This window comes from Brachyhypopomus gauderio, chromosome 17 (genome assembly GCF_052324685.1).
Source record: "Brachyhypopomus gauderio isolate BG-103 chromosome 17, BGAUD_0.2, whole genome shotgun sequence".
In the NCBI taxonomy this organism is placed as follows: Eukaryota; Metazoa; Chordata; class Actinopteri; order Gymnotiformes; family Hypopomidae; genus Brachyhypopomus; species Brachyhypopomus gauderio.
Genome location: NC_135227.1, coordinates 2,130,008 through 2,155,007, shown reverse-complemented (window position 1 = coordinate 2,155,007; position 25,000 = coordinate 2,130,008). Strand labels below are relative to the sequence as shown.

The 25,000-nt window shown below is 47.3% G+C and overlaps 2 protein-coding genes and 1 long non-coding RNA gene across 7 annotated transcripts in view; 1 reads left to right on the top strand and 2 right to left on the bottom strand.

Annotated features, from left to right (window-relative positions):
- Window positions 1-425, bottom strand: part of LOC143481038 (uncharacterized) — a 3,602-nt gene extending 3,177 nt beyond the window's left edge. The window contains exon 1 of the long non-coding RNA XR_013121945.1: window positions 392-425. This is a non-coding gene — a long non-coding RNA (uncharacterized LOC143481038). The remainder of the gene's footprint in view (window positions 1-391) is intronic.
- A 3,013-nt stretch (window positions 426-3,438) lies between these two features.
- Window positions 3,439-25,000, bottom strand: part of adck1 (aarF domain containing kinase 1) — a 106,639-nt gene continuing 85,077 nt past the window's right edge. For all 5 annotated transcript variants that reach the window (XM_076978975.1, XM_076978977.1, XM_076978976.1 and 2 more), the window contains 2 exons: window positions 8,072-8,265; window positions 3,439-4,156 (listed from right to left, as the gene is read on the bottom strand). In XM_076978975.1, the coding sequence (XP_076835090.1) occupies window positions 3,988-4,156; window positions 8,072-8,265 (363 nt within the window). In that variant the 3' untranslated portion in view covers window positions 3,439-3,987. The remainder of the gene's footprint in view (window positions 4,157-8,071; window positions 8,266-25,000) is intronic.
- Window positions 8,282-10,101, top strand: LOC143481093 (uncharacterized). The gene is made up of 3 exons (XM_076979042.1): window positions 8,282-8,297; window positions 8,687-9,891; window positions 9,983-10,101. Exons 1-2 carry the CDS (start codon window positions 8,282-8,284, stop codon window positions 9,808-9,810), a joined length of 1,140 nt encoding a protein of 379 aa, XP_076835157.1. The 3' UTR covers window positions 9,811-9,891; window positions 9,983-10,101.

The following is a 25,000-nucleotide window of genomic DNA, read 5'->3' as shown; positions in this document are numbered from 1 at the left end:
CTCTTTTACACGCACACATATACACTCTCCCTCTGTCACACACGCACGCACGCACTCACACACCACACAAATACACACACACTTTCTCACAAATACACAGATACACACACACACACACACACTCTTCTTTTCTCTGTCACACACACATATGGTTTACTGATCTTCTTATCTGATCTTCCACCTGTGTGTTGGAACTGTTAACCCATTGATTAAACCTTGAAACAAAGACAGTGTTGAAGAACATGTTTCTTTAGTGCTAGTAATCAAGATGGTCACTTTGTCATGTGTGATGAGACATTTACTTTAAGCTTCACAAAAACAGACAAGCAGCCACACACACGCACGCACGCACACACGCACATTATACAGTAATTAAATTGTACTTACAAACCTTTCTGCATGACTCCCTACTTTATACCTTCATTAAAAGATTGAGAAAGGTTCTGGGGAAAAAGTATGAATAATTAAAAATGTGCTTAAAAAGACAGACATCGCTTAAAAAAGAAGTACTTACGATTTACAAACTCCCTCATTGTGGAGACATTAGTCAGCTGGAGCTTCCAGAGCAGCTGTCTCACTGTTAACTCCCACCAACCCTGTCTCACTGTTAACTCCCACCAACCCTGTCTCACTGTTAACTCCCACCAACCCTGTCTCACTGTTAACTCCCACCAACCCAGTCTCACTGTTAACTCCCACCAACCCAGTCTCACTGTTAACTCCCACCAACCCTGTTAACTCCCACCAACCCTGTTAACTCCCACCAACCCTGTCTCACTGTTAACTCCCACCAACCCAAACTCGCCCCAATAACGGGCCTGCGTGCGTAATCCCGTGGTAACATTTCTCACAGAGAAAGTTAATCTCCATCTCCCAGATTTTTACATTTCAACCACATGAACAGTGGGGGGTGTCTGTGATAATGCTTCACAGTGGAGCCGAATGGAAGTTGGGAGGAATAAAGGAACATGGTTTTCCATTAGCAGATTAAAACGGTCAGTCTGCTTATATCGGATCGGGCCGTGAAGTAAAGTAGTGATTTCTGGTTCCTAACCTTTATAGGTCAAAGGGCACATGGTGTTCTTCACCAGCTTGCCCCGCCTACAGTGCTTTGCTGGATCTGTTCACGACGTTCGCACAAGAGTGTACCACACGTGCACTGCTGTATATTGTGAGAGTAATGTATACTTGGCCTGAACAACCATTTCAAGTGAAAACACCAAAAGATCATGGCAAACCTGCAGGAATAAAACAGCACAATTCCCCATTAATCACCCCCTAATGTTGTCCTGACGTCTTGTGCTACCAAGTGTTAAACAAACGGGCTGCATAACTGTGAGAGTAATAACACCAGTATTCCACATGGGGAACTTTCACACCCCTGATTTAAACTGCACACACTCAGTTGCTAAGAACTAAGGCTAAACAGGGGGTCACTGATTATTTTAGCAACAGGTATTTTGTGGCCTCTTTGACCAGGAATGCAGACTGCATCCAGACATCAACAGTTCTGACACTGGTGTTTGATATTGACAGGATTTCCATACATTTCCATGATTTATCCATGGAAGCGAGTGTGAGGTAAAGACCCAGGCACAGGTCTCGGAATACATCACACACTGCATGTGATAAACGTAACACATTCCTAATCGAAATCAACATTCATCTTATTTTACATATTTAACATACTTCACCTTATCAGCAGTACCCTCAATGCGCCCGTCTATATATCTATACCCCCCCTCCACACACACACACACACACACACACACACACACACACACGCACACACGCACACACGCACACACACACAGCATTAAAAGTGTTCCATCAGCAAGCCGCCCAGCATGAATAAAACTCGCTCTCCTAAATTGCTTTATGTAACGTGCATTCCTGGAGCCAGCACAGCACTACCCCAGCGGAGTCATGCATTGATAACAGGCGCGATGAGGAGCCTTCATGCCAGATGACAGCCCAACACATTCCCACGGCCGGCTGGGTCCAGCTGCAGCTGCAGGGGCCGGGCCGACCGCGCAGACGCCCTGGGTTCTGCTGAAGGAAGCAGATGGGATTAAACTCAGCTACGCGGCCCAACTGACTGTAGCATTTCATTTACACCCCCCCCCCCCCACCCCCCCCCACCCTCGGCGTCTCCTACGCCCACCGCAGAGGCCCTTAAATAACGTTCCAGAGCAGAGCCGGACACTCGTGTGCAACTGAATCCGCATTTGTCACCTGTAGCAACAGGAGACGAGTCGAGGACAGGATCGCCGGCCCGAGAGCAAAGGCTCGTCGTTCTATGTATGACGAAAACCAAACAAACAAAACAGAAGGACGGTGAGTCAATTCCCAGAATGCTCTTTTCTTTTTCTAAACGCTCCATCGGACGAACGAGGCGTCCACGGCGTCGGAAATTCGCTCACCTGGCGCAGAGTATGCCAGGTGCGTCGCGCGTGCCAACCGCGCGGGCCCATTACCTGGATGATTACTACTGGCAGAGGAAGGCTCGCTTTTCTGATCAAGATGGATGGGCGTTTTTTCCTCGCTGTGGCCCGACGCTGGCCCGGAGCCGGCTCTGACTCTGCCTTCAGAGGTCCAGTCTAATTAAAAAACTGGAGAGCGAGAGAGAGAGAGAGAGAGAGAGAGAGAGAGAGAGAGAGAGAGAGAGAGAGAGAGAGAGAGAGTGTGTGTGAATAGAGGGGTGGATGAGGGAGTGATGAGAGGGAAGCTCAGTTGATCTCCGTACTCCGCAGTGGGGCAGGGCTTTACAAAAACATTACAGTTACCCCCCAAACCCACACCAGGCCCATTAAACAAAGAAGCGTGAGTGAAATTATTTCAGGGGACTGAAATAAGGCCCTTGTGCGGTCTTAGTCCATTAAAAATATTTAGAAGCAGTCCAGGGTCTAAATATGCAGTGTCTGAGCTTTGATCTCCCGACAGCTTTGACTGGAGGCAGTGCAGGGAGCAGCATGCTAACGTGAAGCTAACATGAAGTTAACGTGAAGCTAATGTGGAGTTAACATGAAGCTAAGGTGAAGTTAACATGAAGCTAAAGTGAAGCTAAGGTGAAGTTAACATGAAGCTAAAGTGAAGCTAAGGTGAAGTTAACATGAAGCTAAGGAGAAGTTAACATGAAGCTAAGGTTAGCGTGAAGCGTGACACTCGGCCTTCGGCCACTGCTCTTCAGGTCACGGACTGAACACGCCACGCTGACCGTGCGGATGGATGCTGTGGTCTGCAGAGCACACAGCTGTGATTCGGAGCTACACGGAATCTCTGGAGCAGGGATCCACTAAAGGGAGCCAGGCCCTTTCCTGGAAATCATCTGATGGGAGGGCCCGGCGGGCCAGTAGGTCTGTTCGGGGATCCCAAAAAGCCAGACGCCTCTGTGTGTGTCAGGGAGAGGATGTCAAGGCAGGACTGGACACAAGAGTATACGTTCAGGTTCTGTTTATTCCCTTCCACAATGTGACTCGCCGTGAGCGAAATCTCTCCTGCTCCAATAACAACATTTATGAAAATGATAATACAGTTTCACAACAAACCAAGTAAACTTTAAAAGACAACACTGGCTGTTTCAAGGTAGGGCAATGAAGAGGAAAACCACAAAACAAAAACAAAATAACTGTTTACTCAAGTCACGCTGATCTGATCAAGGATGACAGCATTTGACACTTGACATATGGCAAAAACATACAGTACCGTCATTCATGTGGGCAATGATCACAGCTATTTGGACGAGCAGAGCTAGAAGTGGTTCCATGCTATCATGTTGTAATTTACTAATATTGTGCTCTGAACCTACAACAAAAGACAATGCTAAAAATAAGAATATACAGTTATTGCAGTTGTGACAGTACAAAAGGAGATGGTGCCACATCACAGAGGTACAGCTGATATCTCCATCTGTCCACGGAGCTCCTCCCTTGGTCCGGTCCGAAACCAGGATTGGAGTAGAGTGGACAGGGTCTCGGTCTCTTCTCCTCAGTGCGGGTGAGGCAAGCAGCTAAGCAGAGAACGGATCCACCTGGCCAGCAATGAACTCTGTGTCCACAGCATGAGTTCATACAGGCCGATTTGCCACAGGGCGACAGTCTCCGCTAAGGAGATCTTTATCCTCTTGGTCCTTGATGTGGTCTTACTTCTCTTATAACTAGAGAGAGAGAGACAGACAGGGGTGAGCAGGGGGCAGAGGAGGTAGAAGAGATTACAGTAGATTAAATAAGATGATTGTAAATGATTCAGACCATGTTGACTTGTGCCTCATGCTCTAAGGCAAACAGAACAGACAGGAGACACTGGGTCATGCAATATTAACACAGTAGGAAGAGAGAGAGAAAGAGAGAGAGAGAGAGAGGGAGGGAGGGAGAGAGAGAGAGAGAGAGAGAGAGGGAGGGAGGGAGAGAGAGACGGGGAGAGGAAGGGAGGGAGGGAAAGAGGGAGAGGGAGGGGAGGGAGAGAGAGAATGAGGGAGAGAGAGAGAGAGAGAGAGAGAGAGAGAGAGGGAGAGAGAGAAGTGAGTTGGACACCCTCAGGGGAAAACAGTGACTCTTCACAATGCGCTGCACACTGTCCTACAAACAGCTTTGAACAGACAAATGGAAAACACAATCATATTCATCATCTCTAACTTCCTCCAAAAATAAAAGGAATAACAAGGAAAATAAATGTAGAAAAATAACCATAAAACATGCCTCTGGAAAGTTAACGTGTGTGTGAAGGAGAGAAAACAGAACTTTTTGGTTGGGGAAGGGGGCGTCAGTGACTCGGTGCTGCATGTTGTGACAGGCTTGAAGTGTCACACTGGTCAGATCATTTCTCCCAACTTCAATGGCTGGGCACGGAGTGAGGGTGGCTGGGAACAGCAGGGGGGTGTCCAGGGGACGGGAGCAACCCCACCGTCTGTTCCACATCAATCATGCAAAGCCCCTCCCCTGCTCCGCCCCCTCGTCTCGCATATTCATACGTGCATGCGGCGTGCATATTCATCGTGACTGCGGTTTCCAGCAAATCCCCTGAGCGGGATTGCGCAAGTTTTGCTATCACTTGACGGAGTCGTGCTCAATTTTTCATGCGGGGACATGGAGGCTCCAGTGAGGGGCATGAGCTGGAGGGGCTGATGAATTATTGAGGACCAGGAGAAGGCTGAAGGCTTCCTGCTCGTCGGAGGCAGAGTTGAGCTCTGAGGAGAAGCGGAGGACCAGCGTCCTCTCCTGGACTACCGCGTCTCCTCACGGCCCGCCGGCCGGGCCAAAGGACCCCCGTCCGTATGTCACGAGACAAGCACCCACGTCCGGGGTGACCGTTTGTTTTCTTGTGTTTAGGGCGGAGCTAAGGGGAAGGTTTGGCGGTCAGAGCTCTTCTCATAACTTCACTCGTGCAAAGCCTAATGAACCTGGTTTAGCTCCTCCTCCTCCTCCTGCCTCCGAACTCTTCACACATTTGGAGTCTGATAATTGGGCCAAAAATATCCAAGAAAGCAACATTTTTTCCTCAACAGCCACACCAGCTTTTCGGCACCGAGACGCCTCTCACGCAGCTGTGGCACGCGTCTGTCTTTACGATCGCTAAATCTCTAAATCAAGAGTGCGGAGAAGCAGAGCGCTCCACGTCTGTGTGTGTGTGTGTGTGTGTGTGTTCCGCATACGTCGGCCGGCTTCACACACGTCCTCGCTGGCCGTCCCGAGCGCAGGCTGCACACGGCGCCGGTCCCGGAGGCCAGGAGCCACGCGGGAGACGCGGGAGACGCTGCGTGGCTGTCTCACTCTATTCCGTCTGCAGGCTGAAAGCCCATCAGGATGCAGAAACTCCGAGCCACCCTGCAGGACAGGCAGCCGGCGTGATCCCAGCAACACCTCCAGCACATCTTGCTCTTCCCGGGGAGCCTCGCAGACAGCCTCGGAACCTCCTGTTTTCAGGACTAATGTTTTTCGTTCGCTTCGTTTTTAAGATGGATGCGCGTCGTAAAAAATATCGGATCGCATCCGAACTGTAGCCAGTGGGTGTGACCGTGCGATGCATGCGAACAGATACGAGTGCTCGACTAAGGACAGCTGGATCTGGATCTAACATCTGGATCTAATCGGATGGCAGAAATGTTTAGAAGCATCCTAAGGACACGCCTCCGGCACGGCGGTGAGCTCAGGGAGGGCGGAGCCAGCCCGCATCAGCGCTGGCGAGCATGAGCGGTGGGGAGGATGACCCTGGCACCCTTGACCCCGGGCACGCATCCAACCGAGCGGGGGGACCACGCCACTGCAGTCAGGACGAGCGCCAACGCCCGGGGAGGGAGTCGAACCCTGCACACCTGAAGGAGGCGGGCCTCGGCGGGAGGCCCGGGGAAGTGAGCGTGCCCAGATCTGTTCACAGCCGTTTAACGGTTTCAAAAGCGCAGACACACCCACAGAGCTGTGAATACACGGGCCAGTACAGTCAAGTCAGGCAGAAAAGGTAAAAAAATAAATAAATTGTAACAGGACAAGACAACAGAACAATGAGTCTAACACCTCGGTCTCTGAAAGGGGTCAGTGGCACCAGCCAGAATAAATAATCCCCCATGTTTTTGATGAAGCCCATTCATACCCCATTGGATTTGAAAAGGGCCTGAGGTTTGGGAAAAGGCACTTAAAAGTTTTTTTAGTTAAACATTGAAGTTGCGGTTACACACTTCGCAGGGTCAAAAGCCAGGTCATAATGGTAAACACTATAGACCCTCTTGACGGTCTGGCATTCCTATCACGTTTGAGTGCTCCCCTCTCTAAATATATCTATATATCTTTGGTCTCCCTCCCTCCCCTCCACATACTGTGTTTCTCAGCTCCTGGCATTCGCCAGTTTAGAGACTGGTAATGGATTTTAGATCTGCATTCCACACTCTGTTGCCATTTGAGTTTTAATAAAGAGGCGCTGAGGTGGATGACATTGAGTTTCATGTCTGGATGACTCCTCCTTTCTGCAGTGTTCCAGCTGTCCTCACTAGCGGGAGAAAGCACTGCCTCCCGCCTCACCGTCCCCGTCCACAATCCCCTCCCGCAAATCTCAACGATTTTCTCCTGCAATCACAGAGTTCTTCATTAAAAAGGCGCGAATAAATCGATATGATCGCTGCTGACTGGCGTGAAAAGTACAATATAATCATGGCGTTCGCTCGGGCCATTATGCCAAAGAGTGGAGAGAAGAAACCGACCACGGCCTCCACCAAAAGAAAGAAAGGAGAGAGAGAGAGAGAGAGAGAGAGAGAGAGAGAGAGAGAGAGAGAGAGAGAGAGAGAGAGGTCTGAGTATTTCACAATATTTCATTTTACAGGTGTAATACACACCACTTCAATGGAAAGCGCTGGGTGTGCAATTACAGGAATATTTTGGTATAAACTTTGAAATGGGTCATTGCATGACTATGAGACAAAAACACAATATGATGCTAATTAGAGATATGCAGAAAGTGATGATGTCCTCCCTGACCTGGAAAAGTGTGTTTTCCAAGATGAGTGCCACTTGTAGTGTCTGTGTGTGTTAAAAGTGTTGTGTGTGAGTGATGCATCTGTAGCTTGCGTGAACTGTGTGAAGTGTGTGTGTGTGAAGTGTATATGTGAAGTGTGAAAATGAGTTGTGTGCATGAAGTGTGTGAAAGGAAAGCACACGTGAAGCACGTGAGAAGTGTAAAGGTGATGTGTAGTGAAGAGCACACGTGAAGCTTGTGCGTAAAGTGTGTGTGAAGCACGTGAGTGAAGATCACACGTGAAGCTTGTGCGTAAAGTGTGTGTGAAGCACGTGAGTGAAGAGCACACGTGAAGCTTGTGCGTAAAGTGTGTGTGAAGCACGTGAGTGAAGAGCACACGTGAAGCTTGTGCGTAAAGTGTGTGTGAAGCACGTGAGTGAAGAGCACACGTGAAGCTTGTGCGTAAAGTGTGTGTGAAGCACGTGAGTGAAGAGCACACGTGAAGCGTATGAAAGAAGATCACATGTGAACCATGGGCGTTAACTGTGTGCATAAAATGTGTGCATGAAGTGTGTGTGTGTGTGTGTGTGTGTGCGTGTGTGTGTGTTCCGGGTTGCTTCGCATGTTTAACCTGGCCAGGGCCCGTGTGCAGCAACGGGACATGGTGAGGAAGGAGCTGGCGCTAGCGCGGGTCTGCAGGACGGTCTCGATGCCCCGCAGCAGGTCGTTGGTCTTCAGTAGCAGCAGCATCTGCCGGGGAACCCTGTTCAGCAGCTCACTGATCTGAGGCAGGTAGAGAGCAGCGTTTGTCCGGATCTCCACGTCCTGAAGGGAGACACACATGTACACGCACGCACGCACGCACGCACGCACGCACGCACACACACACACACACACACACACACAGTGACACACATATCAAGATGTTGATATCCAACAAAAAGAGAAACCTTAAACTTCACACAGATGTCTGATATACACGACTAACTGGCTCCCTCCTTGCAGGTCTGGCTGAGAGCACCGAAACGTCCTGTTACTACTACTACAACTGCTACTACTACCACAACTACAACTGCTACTACTACCACAACTACAACTGCTACTACTACCACAACTACAACTGCTACTACTACCACAACTACAACAACTACTACTACAACTACAACTGCTACTACAACTACTACCACAACTACAATCACTACTACAACTACTCCCACAACCACAACTACTACTACTACAACTACAGCTACTACCGCTACTACAACTACTACTACCACAAATACAACTACTACTACTACTACTACTACTACTACTACTACAACTACAACTACTACCACTACTACAACTACTACTACTACTACCACAACTACTACTACTACTACTACAACTACTACTTCTACCACAACTACAACTGCTACTACTACCACAACTACAACAACTACTACTACAACTACAACTGCTACTACAACTACTACCACAACTACAATCACTACTACAACTACTCCCACAACCACAACTACTACTACAACTACAGCTACTACCGCTACTACAACTACTACTACCACAACTACAACTACTACCGCTACTACAACTACTACCACTACTACCACAACTACTACTACTACTACTACAACTACTACTACAACCGCTACTACAACTACTACAACTACTACCACTACTACAACTACAACTACTACCACAACTACTACCACAACTACAACTGCTACTACTACCACAACTACAACAACTACTATTACAACTACAACCGCTACTACAACTACTACCACAACTACAATCACTACTACAACTACTCCCACAACCACAACTACTACTACTACCACAACTACAGCTACTACCGCTACTACAACTACTACTACCACAACTACAACTACTACTAATACTACTACCACAACTACAACTACTACTACAACTACTACCGCTACTACCACGACAACTACTACTACTATTACAACTACTACCACAACTACAACTACTACCGTTACTACAACTACTACTACTACTACTACCACAACTACAACTACAACTACTACCAAAACTACAACAACAACTACTACTACTACTACTACCACAATTACAACTACTACTGCTACAACTACAACTACTACCGCTACTACAACTACTCCTACCACAACAACAACAACTACTACTACTACAACTACAACCGCTACTACAACTACTACTACTACCACAACTACAACTACTACCGCTACTACAACTAACTACTGCTACAACTACAACTACTACCGCTACTACAACTACAACAACTACTACTATTACAACTACTACCGCTACTACTACTACCACCACAACTACTACTACTACTACTACTACTACTACAAATACTACTGAAACTACTACAACTACTACAACAACTACTACTACTGCTACATCACCATCATCTTCTCCTTCTTCTGCCTAAACTACTACAAGGTGAGGTCATTCCACCTCTGCCGTTCAGTCGTATGGATCACCCATTTTGGGTCTGGGTGAGCACTGAATGAACGTGAACTTGGGAACACAGGATGCTTCTGGCACTTGCTCAGACGGAGATGAAGGGACAGCAGTGAGAACAAAGAGCAACGGCTGCAAAAGTGTTGAGAAGAAAACGTGCGTGAAGTGGTGCTTCCCGTTATGGCTCTGACCGTGCGGCCCCTTATACTGGCGATGAATTTCATTGTATTAATACATCAATGATTGGGTTAATAGGCCAAGAGACCACAATCAATCACAATTTGGTCTTGTAAATTACTGTGCCGCAGTTCAATAAGTGTCAATACCGCAATGGACAACAACAGAAATTAAACGCAAACAGAAAGTGACTTTGGCTTTTTTGTTTCACTTATTGACCCGCTGCATCCATAATTACACACCAGTGCCTACGTAATAACCTCCAGTCAAAACATAACAGAAAAAAACTGCCGTAACACCAGTGACAATGACTCCGTTGTTGCCGCTGATGATCATATTATCCGAAGTCAACATACTAGCTGAGAAATCGCTCGGGACCTGATTGACTCTCCTGAGTTGAACTACCAGGACTGGCTGCAGCATGGCCGAGTGAGAGGGCCTCTACCTGACCCAGGGCTCATCTCCCCTCTGGAGGCCCAAGGCGCAGACACCAGTCTGGAGGCTGCCGAGACCCGTGGCAGGGACACCCGGAGCCCCAGATCCACGCCGGCCTGCTCGATCGGCCGGGCCAGGTGTACCGAGGTCACGCCAGTACCCACATCACTGCAGGTGCATGCTCACGGGTACCAGATTTAAATTTTTTAAACGGACCACCTGGCAGCATCAAGCATTTCCTCAACCAAGAGGCCGTTACCGTTTCACACCCGTGAGGACGTACGAAGACCACATGCTATTTATTTCCAGGAAAAGTCGATGATTAAGAAGACGGCCAACTGAGCAGAGCGCGGTAGCACGTGGGACTGCAGTGTCTGTGTTCCTGGTGACTCCCGCTCAGCACCAAGGGCCCGTCTGTGTGTGTCAGAGACCTTCCATCGCTCACCATTACCCAGAAACCCATTATCGAAAAATCATGCCGGCTTCTTGAATCATCAAGTGATTGGTCATCCATTTCCCTCCAGCGACTGCAGCACTTCAATAACCTCAATAACTGCTGCGCTCTAACTTGGGCTCGAAAAACAAGCTACATCCCCCCCCCTGTTCAATTTATCTCATAATCTGTAAATCTCCATCACCCTAAAACCTGTGAAAGAGGAGGAGGAAGATTAGGGACTAAATTAAGGGGATTCGCAGTCGCTGTTGCTTGCCCAGGATTAACATGTGCCCAGAGGGAGACGGGAGCGATAGTTCAGATTAAAACAGCGACCTGCATCCAGCGCCCTGCCTCACCGCCCACAGGCCCCGACGCCATCACCCATCCCTGGATCCCAGCCCCGACGGCAACAAAGAGACGGAGAAGCATGCTCAGAGCTCCATGTTTGCTCTCTCTTTAAGAAATGGCCCCGTTCCCTGGACCGCTGCCTGAGCTCGCCTGGATTTGCTCGGCTGCTTGTCCCTGGAGACGTGTGTGAGCTATGGGCTCGCCCCGCGTCTCTCTCACCTAACCAAGCGCAGATTAAAAGCCCAGCCACGCACAGCGCCTCCTCATTTGTGGATTTATGTAATGATTTACTTTTTTGCCAACACAAATAATCGCTACGCCGTGTCTCTGACGAATGGAGATCTGTTTGTAGGCGACATACACGAGACCTCCCGCCATAATTTCTGCTTTATGGGACTCATTTGTTAGCAAAGAGCTACTATGTCACTGGGAGCGATATGTTACTTTTATGCCCCGTATTCTTCTGTGTTCGGCTCCTCTGCAGGTCCATCTCAACCCTCTGGTGAAAGCCCGCCTCCATCACCCTGACCTCTCACCCCCTGGTGAGTAGCTCCTCCTACTAGTATCATGAGCCAATCATGAGTGCAGTTGAGACTAAGCCAGGACAGAAGAGAGCAGCCCACCTCTCCAACCTCCCAGTATCCCAGCAGCCCCCTCTCTGGACAGACGGGCCTGACCAGCCTGCTCAGGTCTGCACGCCTTAAAGCCGACATCTCCTCACCCACACTCACACACTTAATGGAGAAGTAAGACCCCACAGCCTAGCCTGTGAGCAAAATGGAAGAGGGTTTTTAGGGCGACGGAGCAGCAGACTTTTTGTAATACTTTGCCTGAAATAGTTATTCGATTCTTTATCCCCATGAGAAGTGAAAAGCGCAACATAAAGAGATTAGCTGCCCCCGGCTGCTGACCACGTCATTCTTCCCCACGGTCCAAAGGCCTCCACGCCCGGATGGAGAAGAATTGGGTCGATCCAGCAGAGGACAGGCACGGCGTGCTGGGGAGAGCGGTTTAGCCGAGCCTGCCGGTGGTCCCCATCTGGGCCGGGCGAGGGGATCGCCTGTTGGCTCGGGTCTGGAGTTCCCCATTTGAACTTTCATTACACAAACACGTACGAAAGTAAACATCGGGTAATGAATGTTGCGAGATGCAGGTTTGATTACAGATAAGCAAAGAAGGATTGCAGGTATTTTAAACAGACACTGCCTGGAAAGTTAACACCTGAATCGATACACTAGGCGGTGCCTCCTGCCCTAAGACTAAAATACAACGTTGTCAAAGCAAATGTGACATTTCCACTGTAGTGGCCAATAGCTGATGAAAGCAAACAGATTCAGCTCTTTTCTTAGTAAACTATAACAGAGGATGTGGTGCATCAAACACTTTTAACAGCAATGCAAAGTCTGAAAAATACAAAAAATTAATATTGTCTGAAAGGCATTATAAATCATATTTTGTGAGAGTAGGCAGCACCTTCAATTAATCGATTATGACTGGAAGAGTGAATGAGAAACTGTGGAGACAAACGCTCTCAGCACTGGGCTGATGTTGGAGGCCACATGAATGTCTCACTACATTTGTTCTCAAGAAAACTGCTCAGCTTTTGTGTCTATAACAATGAGTGTATGAGTGAATATATGCATGTGCCACATATTTATAAATCACAAAAGACCCCAGAACTGAGCGAACATAACTCCGCCTCTTGTTTAACTCATTTGCATATAAAACAGACAGTGTGTTCCCTTCAGATTCAATGCTAGCTGGTTGCACTGGCTTTCTAAAAGAGGTCTAGCATGATGATATCTGCTCATCATCATGAAGCAAGATATGAGCACAATCTTGGACGATGTGTTCCTTACACAACGCATGTACACCTTATTATAGTAGACTAACTATAGTAGTCTTGAAATCTGGCTGTAAATTTGAGTTTTACATTTATTTTTTAATGATCATTTGTTTTTTGCTACAGTAGAAATTGTACTATAATGTTTGAGACAGGTTCAGACATGTTTGTCCATCAGGTTGGAAACATGCGCTGTTCATTATATTGTGATGTAACGTTTTCATTTTGTACATCATAAACCGGAAATTTAAAACTATTTTAAGATGAAATCCCGTCTATACGAGTCGTTTACAAACGAGGTTGCAGGAGTAGGCCACGCCTCCCCCGCCACACCTGGCCAAAGAACCACGACCGCATGGAGCTGGTGAAGTGTGAAAATTTCATCTCACAAATTTTGGATGTGAAGTTGGTTATGAGGGAGGGCTTTCAGACGCGGGCTTTCACCCAAACTTCAGTTATCACCTAACACCAGTTTGCAAGTGCAATTTGTGCCTATAATGAACTTTTCATGGATCAAGGAGTGAAGTTTTTCCTTGGGGGGGGGAGAACCTTGAAATTGTGGACTGGAGGTCATGGCATCTTCTTCTACCTGCTACTTCTTTGTGCTTGATTGCACCCTCATGAATCCTGAACGCTAGCCGCTCCTGCTCCCTCCCAGGTTTTGACTTCACATCTGCATATTACTGACATGTCTCTCGTAATCCTTGAAGAACGGAACCGTGTGATCTGGGAGCTCTCGAGATCCTAACGAGTGACCCAAGGATCCACGTGCTGGTCTGCTGAGCTTTGAGACAGATGGGAAGGAACATTTGGACAAGGACAAGAACAACAGTGTCCCAGAAGCTGAGGACTCTGGGAGCTGGAAGAGAGACCCCTTCAGGAAAAAAGAGGAAGAAGACCATCGACAAGGCCCAATCACCACAGTGAAGAGTTCAGTGGCACTACAAAGAATGGATCGGCACTGGCTTGGAGAGTTGGGGTGCTGATTGAGGGTTTGAGGCAGTCTATCCACTCACCAGCTATGTTTCAGGAACACCTTGCACATACAGTTACAGGACACAGAATTAGGCATTCTCTATCATTATCTACCACTACCTCCTTCTTTACTCAGGCATGAAAATGGGTCAGGGGTTAAAAAGGTGAGAAGACCGGGGGGCGGGGCATGTGACGTCATGGGGATACGGCAATGGGGCGTTGACATGTGACGTCATGGGTATACTGCGACGGGGGGGGTTGGGGGTGGCTGCTGGTGTACGAGGATACAGCGACAGGTGATGCCAAATATTACGGAGCTCGTAAGGTGGCATCATGTAAAAAATATAATAACGCGTGGCCACGACTTACTAACGCATGCAAACGACTTACTAACACGTGCGACCAAGATAATTAAGTATGACTTTATATAAAGCCAGGTTTACCTTCCTTGGGCAGTCAGTTCGCGAACATCCCTGGGATCTGCTTGCTTTGCTGTGAAAAAATAAACTTTGTTGCCGCGTGTGAAAGGCGACGTTAGTATCTCGTTCCCACGCGTTAATAAGTTGTGGCCACGCGTTATTTATTTATTTTTTACATGATGTCACCTTACGGGCTCCGTAAAATATAGTAAAATCCATAAAAAATTTTTTTTTTGACTGTCATGTCAATGGATTATTCAATGTAAACGCAATCCGTAAACGCAAGAAGCCGCTTTCGCCATTCCGGATGGCTCAGTCAAAACCATTACGTCTTAATGAACCAATACATACATCAGCGGCGAAAATTATTGTAAAAATACCAGGTTTACGTGTTTTTATTTTCCAACATGAGCTAAAGCACAGGGTAGACTCAAACGACAAGAGTCTACCTTTCATCCTCATCCTTTTCAGCCCTGGTGCGAATGTGATCCTCACACGTCCCTGGATTCACCAGTTACAACTACAGACACACTAGAAAAAAATCTTGTTTCTTATTTTATGTCACCGTTAACTACACGGGGTTGACGCGAACTTAAATAGGTAGATAAATGGGCCTATTATCACAAGAGCTTGTGGTTAGATCTGACAGTGTTCAACGCTGTAGCGAACGGCAGTAACTTTGTTTTACCGCAAAATATGAAAACGATTGAAACCATTAATAACCCAATTAAATCCACCCAATTAAAAATGTACGATCCGGTAAATGTAGTGGTAAATGTACGATGTGGTAAATGTAGTGGTAAATGTACGATGTGGTAAATGTAGTGGTAAATGTACGCTCTTCTGACTTGTTCGCGGTGTAGCACTAGGTCCTGCTTCTCGTCCCGCTTAGCAGTAAATGAATAACATGAATGAAGAACGTTCGTATGATTGAAACGCTATTTGGCCTCTATGAAGGTTCTGGGCGGAAACTGCTGGCCACTGTCATTGAAATAGCCAATTTCGGAAGTGCTCTGTTCGCTAATTAAGTCAATATGATAATTAAAATATAATCTCCCGACTCCCCCCCCCCCAAACAAAAAACTCATCGGATCTACACGATTCACGTAGGTCACCCTTTTCAACTTCAAAACGGCGAATTTCGCCGAAAGGTGACAGATTATCATGCCTGTTTACTGCTCTGCGTTAGACTAAAAGACCACTGACGATGCCACCAAAAACTATAGGAAGAGGCAACAGACTGAGTAACGGGGTGGTTTGTTTGATCAAGAATACTGTATATATGTGCCACGGATGTTTTCTGTCATCAGCTGCTTTAGTCTGCCCTGGTGGATCGATGAGTCTTTTATGTGATGGGAGGTTATGGCTGTAGCCACGTAATTCCTTACACATCAGCCACTGATTGAACAGCTTACCCAAAACTTGCGTCATACACAGTGGGCTACTTGCGGACTGGACCTCAGACAGTGAGCCAAGCCAACAAGCCACAGGGCTTCTACAGCTGTCAACCAGACGATGAAACGAACATGTCCTAGCTGGCCAGAGACAGAGAAGGTCCACGTCTTTGGTTTTATCTGGTCCACAAAGGCCTGGCACTGAGTGCGGGATGGCGACCACTAAAAAATCCCTTCAAAAAGTGCGACCCCCAACCCCGGTATATATCTCTCACACCCCCAGACAAGGAAAACAAACTGACAGGTGTAGAGAGGAAGAAAAGCCATGTGCAGGTCGATAAGGTCCTTTTTTCTTTCTTCTGTTCTGATCTGATCTGTGATTGGCTCTCCCAAAGACTCTCAGGAGTCCCGCCCCAGGGCAGCCATTAGGAGACATGGTGCTGATCAGTGGGGGCAGCAGTATGAACAGTCCAAAAATAAGCTCTCCCCTGGGACAAACACCAAGGCAATTACACAGGAGGGAGGCCATTCTTCCAGCCCACCGCCACAATTCATTATTCACGTCCGGGTCCTTCACAGCTCCCAGCCAGCAGAATGAACTTTATGCTTTATAAAAGAAGATATATATACACACGCGCGCGCACACACACACACACACACACACACAAATATATATGAGAGTGTGTTTGTGTGTTGTTTAGGTTTAACATGCATGAGACATTTTAACATTCAAAGGACATCATGGGACAAAATTCGGTAAAATGAAGGTGCTACACCTTATTAAACTGATGCCCAGAACTAGGGATTAGTCTCCACGTTGACACTCGCAAGGTCTGCAGGTTCCAATTCCACCTGTCAGATCAGCTCAGCCGGTGCCCTCAGTCATGACCAGACGTGGGGAAAATAAAGTCATACAGTAATGATGGTGCCATGAGACTACATCTCCCAGCAGATTTCAGTAATTCACCCAAACTCCCATCTGAAGCCAATTATCAAGTCCAAGCAGGCTTGGGGGGGGTTCGAGCAGGACTTTGGTTTTCAGAGAGTTAACTCCGCACCACCATGTCACACACACCTCTCCACATAATGACCCATTCAGGTCACTGTGATGTACTTCAGTGGACACAAAGCCAGAGCCCAGAAACAATGCCTTGTGGCTTAGTTGAGGGAGACATTTCTCAAATGGGGGGACATGTCTCAGATGTCTTAAACCCTCTGTCAGGCTCTGTGGATAGGAGACAAACAAGGAGCCTCACACTCATGAAGTGATCTACAGAAAAGCATTTCGAGTCATTCATGTGCGACATTGCCCCGTAGTACAGACAACGAACAGATAATTACAGAAATTACTCAGAAATGTAAAGAATACACAGACTGCATATGTACATTCGTTGAAGCCACATGCACCTCAGAGCCATCATGGGTGATGAGTCCAGCTAGAGGCTAATATCACCATGGACTTGAGTTAGCCCCTTCAAGAACACAGACCACCCAGATAGCTCATGCACATCACTTTTGTAACGTTCTGCGCGGAGCAGAACACGGAGGCGGACACAAACGCTGAGGAGAGCGAGATTTATTAAAGGAAATTCCAAAGACGTGGTCGACAGAACAGGCGTGGGTCAAAACGGGAGGGCAGTCCATACAAGAAATATACACAGGCATGATTACGGACGAGGAAAACAAGGCAGGTAAACGAGGGAAGGACAGGCAAAACACACGGAATACGGGAACCACAAAATAGCAAACTCACGAACAGGCAGGTATGACAACGCACAGGTACAACAAAAAGACCGATACGGACATGGGAGACACAGGGACTAATACACAGAACTTAACAAGACACAGATGACAAGGATAAAGACACGGGCGTGGTGAACAGACAGAGACCGGAGCAACAAACAAGACATTGGAGTGACACCGGGGAGGGGGGGGGGGGGGGGGGGGGGGCGTAGGCGTAGCCCTACGTGACAACTTTGGACACAAGTGTCAGATATATGTTTAATGACTGCACGAACTACCGCAAATATTTGTGGGCTAATATAAGATTCCGTTATTTCTATTATACCACTTACTAGATTCTAAATATCATGGTGATGTGATATATATATAAATGTGTAAGAAATTCATCCAGGCCTGGTGGAGGCGCTGTTCAGGAGAAGAAGGGTTAACAGCACAATCACGTTCCTCCCCTCTGCGGCCCCTCCAGGGGTCTTCATTTCTACTTAGTATTCTCGGGTTCAAAGCCCAGCAGTGCCCCCCCCCCCCCCCCCCCCACCCCGCCCCATTTCAGAATAAACTCAATTTCAGATAAGGGGCGCGTGGACAGCACGTCTGCGGGGACTTGGCGGAAGCCGCTGGCAGGTGAGGCATGTTGCAGGAGAGAGTCCTCTCCACCCACTCAAGGAGATCCGTTTAGAAGGACGCCCCACCCCCCAGACCCCCTCCACGTGCCCGTTAGAAGCGGCGGAGAGCATCAGAAGGAGTTGGAGGAGGCTGCTGAGAAAGGCCCAGGGTGTGAGGCCACATCTGTCTGCAGACCTGCTCATGGAAGGGAGTGCAGCCTCACACACCAACGCAGAACGGGCCTTCAGCACGTCTGAGGAGATCGTGGGCAAAATCAACCCGTCTGGTGGGTCTTGGTATCTACCAAAGAACGGGGTGTCTCCTTCTCATACTAAGCTGTCGTGGACTGAATCCATTTAAGTGAATGTCATCCAGGATCCCGGGCCAGCAAGAATTATACTGAACAAAGGTGTGTGACATTATCCAGAACATACTAGTGTGACATTATCATGGACATTCGAGTGTGACATTATCCAGAACATTCGAGTGTGACATTATCCAGAACATTTGAGTGTGACATTATCTTGGACATTCGAGTGTGACATTATCTTGGACATTCGAGTGTGACATTATCTTGGACATTCGAATGTGACATTATCCAGAACATTCGAGTGTGACATTATCTTGGACATTCGAGTGTGACATTATCCAGAACATTCGAGTGTGACATTATCTTGGGCATTCGAGTGTGACATTATCCAGAACATGCGAGTGTGACATTATCTTGGACATTCGAGTGTGACATTATCCAGAACATTTGAGTGTGACATTATCTTGGACATTCGAGTGTGACATTATCCAGAACATTCGAGTGTGACATTATCTTGGACATTCGAGTGTGACATTATCCAGAACATTCGAGTGTGACATTATCTTGGGCATTCGAGTGTGACATTATCCAGAACATTCGAGTGTGGCATTATCTTGGACATTCGAGTGTGACATTATCCAGAACATTCGAGTGTGACATTATCTTGGACATTCGAGTGTGACATTATCCAGAACATTCGAGTGTGACATTATCTTGGACATTCGAGTGTGACATTATTCAGAACATACTAGTGTGACATTATCCAGAACATTCGAGTGTGACATTATCTTGGACATTCGAGTGTGACATTATCCAGAACATTCGAGTGTGACATTATCCAGAAATAATGGAGTGACAGTATCCAGCGCAGCACAGAGCTCCGGATCAGAGCCAGACAGTTGGCATTGTTTGGTTTATTGGGGAGAGGCGGCGTGTGCACTACGCAGTTATTCATCGTGTCTGTCACTCTGCTGCCCCCCCCACAACCCCCCCCCCCCATCAGCGGCCGTAATTGCAGCTCACTATTCAAGCTCAAAACAAGCACTGTGCTGCTATAGTGAATGCAAATTGCATTCATTTCAGTGCAGCACAAATGTTCTTGACTTTTGTTCCTGATTCACAGCATAAACAAAACGGAATGTGGTGCGAGACAGCTTCGCTCCCGCCCACATCATGCTTTTGGTTTGGTTCCCTTTTTCGACTCCGGTTCATTTAGAGGCCCAGCAAAGGCCGATTAGCCCCTATCTAAACATGCGTGTAATCAAAACCCAACATGCTTGAGTATAATGGCTGGGAAACACACATGTACGTGTCCAGGAGAAGCAGAGCTTCATTTCAGGGTCAGGGGCTCGGGTTAAAGCCAACGCCTGAACATCCATTAGAACTGCTGTCGGATGAGCCAGATTTTCTACACTTAATGAATCACTCTTTGTTAAAGTGAAAATAATAACTCTAAAATTAATGGGCACATGCCTTATACGCATACACATCGTTGTTTTGGAACTGTATTCACGTTTATGTCTCCTGTACTGTTTCAAACGAGGCTGGTCAGGTCGCATCCTGCACAGATAGAAAATTGGAACATGTAGCCGGCTTTGATCAAAGGCAGCAAAACACAATATGTGGCAGCAGCTATGTCGGAAAGACACAGGAGGGAGGACAGGGGGTAGAGAGTCTGACAGAAGGGGCAGGGGTGGGGTGGGTGGTGGTGTGGGGTGGGGTGGGTGGTGGTGTGGGGCAGACAACCTGGACGTAAAAAGGCAGGGATACGGCGAACACCGCACACACAGAGTGGTGTAATCCAGAGCACTCAGCACATGGCCCTGCAAAGGGGATCCACAAAGCCGGGGGTTTGACGGGGGCCCGCGGGCCGAAGGCGCTGGCAGACAATAGCAGAGGCGGGCCCGCCTACCTGATGGAGCAGCAGGCCTTTCATCTAAAGAGGCCCGGCCACAGAAAACAGCAGCCGGCCCTAACGAGAGGGCAGGCTTATGCTGACCACCACTTCACTATGCCTGCAGCAGTAATGGTGCGTGTTTATCAAAATGTTTTGAGTGCCTGTAGCGCTCCAAGTGCTTCAGACGCAGCAAGGTCCAGCTTGTACCTTTTAGAACTGTTTATGCATTCGTTTGTTTGTTTGTCACGAGGAGAGCTGTCCGTGGTGCTGTAAAGCCTGAAACAGCGGGGACGTGCCTGTGTTCCTCGACTAACAGGTACTCCCTCATTCCACCAATTAATCAGTCATTTAACTGAAACAGTTGAGGGAAATTATAAATGGACACAGCACACTGATTTTGAAGAATGCTATTTAGAAAAGTTCTATAAATTCTTTAAATATAAGAAGAAGCACATTTCAAAGAAACACATTAATGGGTATGTTCCTGTAAAATAGCTACACTGCATAATAGTGGATGCTATTAAACAGAGGCAGAATTAAATAGAGCATCAGAATAATTTGAATTTTAAGAAATTCTGATGCCTGTTACTGTCTGACTCTGTTCTGTTCCTCAGACACCACCCAACTCTGCTCCGAGCTCTGAAGAGAGATCTCACTCACCACAGAGATAAGTGCGCTCAAACACTGTACGTCCAGCTAAAAGCAGCCAAACAAATTACCTCTTGCCCTGCACTGTACACACAGCCAATAAAGGTTCCTCTCATCCAGCAGAGCAAATAGTGGCTGTAATTGAAAAGGTGATGCTGAAAGCATTTGTGATGAGCGCATGCAAGGCCATGAGACGTCCTGTCAATCAAAGTCCAAACCCGGGCGAGCTCTTGTCATCTGCCGGGGCTCATTATTGGGATTTGATGTCTACAAAGCCTGGCTCATCTGAATCAGGGCCCTAATTTCACCGTGGATGTTTTGGGGTTGTTTTTTTTTTTTTTTGCTGTGTGAGGTTGAAGGCGAAAAAATGATTCATTGCTTTTAGTCTCACTCCAATATAACAGCCAAGATATCCAGAGCACATCCAGTGAGTTAGGCCTATAGTATTTCCTTTCTTCAGAGCATCAGCATACACACTTCAGAGTACACACACACACACACACACACACACACACACACACACACACACACACAGAATATACACAGGTATAAGCTTCTCAGAGTAAGTGAAGGGCTTTAGGTTCCTAAGACTTTCAAACAGATTACTTTCCAATCCCTTTTGCCCCTCTGGACCATACAAATACTGCAGGATACAGTGAATGTGTGGAGGAGGAAGAAGGGGAGAGAGAGAATGAGAGAATGAGGGAGAGAGAGAATGCGCGAGAGAGAGAATGAGAGAGAGAGAGATTGAGAGAATGAGGGAGAGAGAGAATGAGAGAATGCGGGAGAGAGAGAATGCGGGAGAGAGAGAATGAGAGAATGCGGGATAGAGAGAATGTGGGAGAGAGAGAGATTGAGAGAATGAGGGAGAGAGAGATTGAGAGAATGAGGGAGAGAGAGAATGAGAGAATGTGGGAGAGAGAGAATGTGGGAGAGAGAGAATGAGAGAATGCGGGATAGAGAGAATGTGGGAGAGAGATCGAGAGAATGAGGGAGAGAGAGATTGAGAGAATGTGGGATAGAGAGAATGCAGCACAGAGAGAATGGGGGAGAGAGAGAATGAGGGAGAGAGAGAATGCGGGGGAGAGAGAATGAGAAAATGCGGGATAGAGAGAATGCGGGAGAGAGAAAATGCGGGAGAGAGAGATTGAGAGAATGAGGGAGAAAGATTGAGAGAATGAGGAAGAGAGAGAATGAGAGAATGTGGGAGAGAGAGATCGAGAGAATGTGGGATAGAGAGAATGTGGGAGAGAGAGATCGAGAGAATGTGGGATAGAGAGAATGTGGGAGAGAGAGATTGAAATGTGGGATAGAGAGAATGGGGGTGTAAATGGAAGCCAGAGATGAAGGAAAGGAAGTGGAGGCACTGTGTGACCCCAGAGAGACTGAGACTGGCACCATGACCTCCCTCACAACCTCACGACCTCTGTCCAGTGCTAACACAAGCGTTAGCTTGTAGCTTCAAGGAAACACTCCTGGGGTTGACAAAACATACGACATTACTTGTACTTAGCAAGTAGAGGGAGAACGGGTGCATTAGGAAGTTGAGTTGAGGAGGCTGAGCAGGAGGCTTATTTACATAATAAGTCTGTTGAGCCTCCGCGGGACCATGTGAAGTGTGTCCAGGACCTCGGGGAGACGATGCCCCCAGCATTCAATTCATGACCCCACTCCTTCATCGCATGGCTTACCTGATTAGGGCTCTAGTCCTGGCTCCTCAGATGCAGGACAACAAGATAGAGGGAGAAGGAGAGAGAGAGAGAGAGAGAGAGAGAGAGAGAGAGAGAGAGAGAGAGAGAGGTGGAGGAGGTGTGTGTAAGGGGGAGAGTGGGTGGAACAACGATTATCAGTGCTGTAATGGAGTTATGGCACTCGCTGGACTTGTGTTATTTTCCCGGCCCTCCACACTGCTGCTTCTGCCGTCATAAACACGGGTGCTGACGCTCGCTTGTCTTATGGCCAGCACCACGGACAGCTACCCGTGGAGTCTGAGGTGTTCATCAATAAGGGGGCACCTTGCTAATGTGGTCCACTGAATACACGATGGGAAAACAACTGTAACTTTGTAACTTTCACTTTCGTGATTGTGTTGAAAAGATTAAGTTCATCTTAAAAGCATTCCGCAAACTAATAGCGCCAACATCGTTGTGGGTCCTGCAGAAAGTAAGATAATCCTTACTTTCTAGAAAATTACAATGAATGCATTAGCAACAGCTTGTGCTAAATGACCAATGAAACAGCTAAGTTAGCATAATTATTTTTTAAATAATTACACTTGATTCATCTGCAGTTTGCAACTGACAAATAGTATTGAACCCTGCTTTAGGAAGACGTCGACGCTGGTCATTCATTGTACCAGCGCATGTTGGAAAAGCAGTCAGACACAAAGTGGTTAGCACACACATCCAGATTTTTGCCATCGTGCCAGCATTTTGTACCGGTCTTTGCAGCCAGCAATAGCACAGTTCCCACGCTTAGCTCTTAGCTTCAACATAATGCTAGGGAGTCTGGCACTTGTAAGAAAAAAAATGCAGCATCTTCACAAAGGCAGTTCCCAAACAATCAGTTTAATACTAATGACTTATGAACAGCTTGTTTTATAGGCGGACATGACTTGTTTGTGCCCAAGCTCTGACAAAGGGGTTGTTGTTTTCTTAAATCCACAATATGTCCCCTTAAATGTTAAGAACCACCCTGAAGAACCAGTGGTGCTCCTTGAAAGCCCATTTGACGGCCAGGACTTCACTTTACAGGTCAGTTGTGCCGTGGGCTTGAGCATCTGACTGATCTAGAGGGCCTACGTCTGAGATGTCTGTACAGTGAAGTGCCATTTTAAATCAGGGTTTCTGAGGACCATCTGAACTGTTATGCAGGACATAATTTGCCTGAAGACAATCATTCCACACAACATCCTCAAGTTCATGGTCTCGAAGGCCTGGAAGACTAAAAGTAGTCCCTACTGACTCTGGCAATAAAGGGAACAGCATCAATACTTGGTTAAACTGCTCAAAAAACCAGTGAGTTTGGGAGCAGAGGTGCCAGTGCCAGGTTCATAAAGTAAAAGTCTTCACCGGGATTTTGCTCAAGCTTCCTGGATTGTGGTTTGGGACTGATAACCCATGGTGTACAGGTGGCTGTTCTTCAGGAGTTTCTGAACATCATTCATCCGCAAGGTTCCCCAGTATGTGAGACTGAGGAATCCATGATGTGGATGAAGGTATTTTCATATAACTAGATGTACTCCCAAGTGGTGAAAGTGCCACCAATGCTTGGCTCTCCATCCAGAGCTCCATCAAAGCAGCCTGTGTCCAGGAGCAGTGTGTCCTGATTACCCAGGCATCTCCTTTGTATTTCTTTATATTCTTTGGTTAGAACATGGAGAAGTCAATGAAAAGGGAGACCATGAGATCTGGTAAGAACTCCTTGGAGAAGGGTTACCTATGGCAGACGGTCTCAATTCACACATTGGCTGTGGCAAACTGCCTGACATCGGTGTGCCAGCAGTTGATGGGAATGACTTCTGCTGATGAACCAGTGGCAGTCAAGGGCAATGTGATTGTTCTACTGGAGCCCATAGGGGGCTCAGAACCTCGACCAATCAAAAAATAGCTGACTAGGTCATTGGTAGCAGTGTGTTGGTGGAACTATTACTATACCAGCCATGCTTTCAGAGTGGAGTACAGAGGGCTTTAGATTTAATGCCAAGTACTATTCCGCCAGGGCTCTACTTCTGGCTAACCAGATGTGGAAAGACAGAGAGACAGAGACAGACAGGGAGAAAGAAGATAAACTCTTATTAGTATTATCAGTGCTGTAATGAAGTTATGGCACTCGCTGGACTTGTGGCATTCTTATAGCTG